The sequence below is a fragment of the Brassica napus genome, chromosome C9 (genome assembly GCF_020379485.1).
Source record: "Brassica napus cultivar Da-Ae chromosome C9, Da-Ae, whole genome shotgun sequence".
NCBI classification, from domain to species: domain Eukaryota; kingdom Viridiplantae; phylum Streptophyta; class Magnoliopsida; order Brassicales; family Brassicaceae; genus Brassica; species Brassica napus.
In genome coordinates this window covers 22,125,656-22,127,039 of record NC_063452.1, presented here as the reverse complement: position 1 = coordinate 22,127,039, position 1,384 = coordinate 22,125,656, and the positions used below count along the sequence as shown (strand labels likewise).

Here is a 1,384-nt window from a genome sequence, read left to right as displayed (position 1 = left end):
AAAACCTTTCATTTTAGCTTGTTGAATCATTTGTTCTTCATCGAACATCTTATCTTCTGAGTCGTCGGAGTGTGTCACATCTTCGGGCTTCGAAGTTGGTAGTATCAAGAGACTTTCCGCACCTCTTGTGTCACCATTCGATCCACGTCCCTTGATCGTTTGTGTTTTCTAGCTCATTCGGTGCAAGGCTTATCCAATCCACCAACCTTAGAGTGATCTTTCAGTTCAGGACGTATCAACCACCAACGAAAACCCAAGAAATCATGTTTTTGCGGTTGGTTTCGACACGGTTCAAGGGTTCGAGGATGGTTATCACAGAATGGGGAACCATGTCGGGGTGAATTTCAATAGTCTACAATCTGATTTTGAAGGACATGTCCTGTTTTACAAAAGGGAGCAGAAGGAGGAATTGTTACTCCAAACGGGAGAACCCGTCAAAGCGGATATATTATATGATGGAAACACAAAATTACTGAACATAACGGTCTACCTTGCGGAAATGACTCCTAGTCCGGTGAGGCCAATGATCTCGCGACCGGTTCCGAAGTTGTCCAAGATCATTGAAGAAGAGATGTACGTCGGTTTCACGGCAGCAACCGGGAACGGTGAACGTTCAAGTGCGCACTATATCATGGGGTGGAGTTTTTCCAGTGGCGGAGAACATCCTGTGGCAGCTAAGCTCAATCTCTCCGACCTTCTTCATCCGCCTACGAATACGTCAGAGAAGAGTGCTTACAGTTCTAAGGAAATTGGTCTGATTGTTGCTATATCGGCAGTTACGCTGATATTCATTGTGTTACTAGTCTACTTCTTCATCTACAAGAAGCGAGGAGAGACTCTAGAAGATTGGGAAGTCAACCACCCCCACAGAATGAGATACAAAGAGCTGCATTCTGCAACTGATGGCTTCAGCGAGGAGCGGATTATCGGATACGGAGGGTTTGGAACCGTCTTCAGAGGAAGCCTCTCTACATCTCTGTCTGATCGAATCGCAGTCAAGAAGATAACTGAGGGTAGCGAGCAGGGTATAAGAGAATTTGTTGCAGAGATCGAGAGCCTAGGAAGATTAAGCCATAAGTGTTGGGAAAGTTAGCGGATAATATTTTCTTCGAGAGGTTAAGATGGAATGTAGACGGTTTATGTTTGAGATAGCCTTCGTATTTTAGGAAAGAGATTTTCTACTAAGGCTTGTGTTTGGAGATTTCTTGGAGTCTTTTAGAACTCTTTATGAAATGTTTTCTCTCTATTACTTTTCTTGATTCTTGGATGATACAAATGGTGCTAAGCACCCCTATTTATACAAGTGAAGAAGCAAACTCTAACATGTTCTAGATTTCTATAAATTATTATCTTATTCCAAAATATCTAACATTAATTATTTTAC

General features: G+C 42.4%; 1 protein-coding gene across 1 annotated transcript; it reads left to right on the top strand.

Moving 5' to 3' along the window:
- Positions 1–319: 319 nt before the first annotated feature.
- LOC106408166 (lectin-domain containing receptor kinase VI.3-like) lies at positions 320–1,093 on the top strand. The gene has a single exon (XM_048767760.1). The coding sequence runs from the start codon at positions 320–322 to the stop codon at positions 1,091–1,093; it is 774 nt and encodes a 257-aa protein (XP_048623717.1).
- Positions 1,094–1,384: the final 291 nt, after the last annotated feature.

Bases quoted from the DNA above. Each gene is read 5' to 3' on its own strand.
- LOC106408166 (XM_048767760.1), top strand. From the start codon at position 320: ATGGGGAACCATGTCGGGGTGAATTTCAATAGTCTACAATCTGATTTT.